This window comes from Bipolaris victoriae (genome assembly GCF_000527765.1).
Source record: "Bipolaris victoriae FI3 unplaced genomic scaffold scaffold_498, whole genome shotgun sequence".
Lineage (NCBI taxonomy): Eukaryota > Fungi > Ascomycota > Dothideomycetes > Pleosporales > Pleosporaceae > Bipolaris > Bipolaris victoriae.
The window spans coordinates 1-1,031 of NW_014574894.1; the positions used below are offsets into that span (position 1 = coordinate 1).

The 1,031-nt window shown below is 42.1% G+C and overlaps 1 protein-coding gene across 1 annotated transcript; it reads right to left on the reverse strand.

Annotated features, from left to right (window-relative positions):
• Positions 1-229: 229 nt before the first annotated feature.
• COCVIDRAFT_32275 (hypothetical protein) lies at positions 230-712 on the reverse strand (the record flags this gene model as incomplete). The annotated part of the gene is made up of 1 exon (XM_014694480.1): positions 230-712. One exon carries the CDS (start codon positions 710-712, stop codon positions 230-232), a length of 483 nt encoding a protein of 160 aa, XP_014549966.1.
• Between the last annotated feature and the right edge of the window lie 319 nt (positions 713-1,031).

Consider the following 1,031-nt stretch of genomic DNA (forward strand, 5'->3'; position numbering starts at 1 on the left):
GTTTTAATGGAAGTTTACATATTGATTGTCTGGTTAGAGTATTCAACATACTCTACTTTGTTATTTAACCAAGAATGAAATTTAAATTTACCATCTTTTAGCCTTGCCTCACTTTTTAATATATAAATCTCATCTTTACCAATCCTCCTCCAAAGGTCTTTCACTTTTTCCCACTTCGAGTATAATATCTCTTTCCAATACGGTATTCATGTCCCTTCAGCTTCCTTTCTTAGGCCTTCAGCTTTTTTTCTTGTCCCTCCATATTATCCTTCAGCTCATAAACCATCTCCTTCAGTTTTTCGATAAGCTGTTCCTGAGCCTTCATCTTGCTGTCCTGCTCCCTCCTCTCTTCACGAACCCCTTGGACCATCACTTCCATCTGATGGATGAGTAACTGAGACGATCTGGTATGATCGGAGTATAATTCAGGTTCGTCTGAAAGTTGGGTATTGTCCAAGTGCTCGAGCACATGGGGTGGTAATTTGTAATCGGTCCTGTGCTGCTCAGGTTGGGCTGAAGAAGGTGTTTCTGGGATCCAGGTTTCAGGAACAAACTGGGCCTGATAGGATGACGAGGCTTCAGATGTCCCTTGAAAAGGTGAAAAGGAGGGATAGCCATCCAAGAGCGGTAAACCGTGCGTAGGATAATCGGGTTTTCCGCTTGAAGCAGAGAGGGTTGGAGAAGAAGCGGGTGAATGGATGAAAGTAAACATGGTTGGACAGACTTAAAACCCGAAAGAAAAGTGGTGTATTGTATTGGGGATGTGGTGGTGGACTGGTGAAGAATAAGACCGAAAGAAAGGCCGACATATATACTTGTAAACCTCTCTTATTAAGCCAACCTCGGCTTTACGCCGAGATTAAGTCGCATACTGATGTAACGGCCAATAACCCTATCGATAAGGTAATAACAATGCCGGGTTTATGCAATAAAATTGCATAGCCCTATCCAACATATCTCTTATGCAATACCCTTTTAGGGAAGATAACCGCGTGTACAATAAAAATGAAGCAGGTGATGGATAAGAGTTA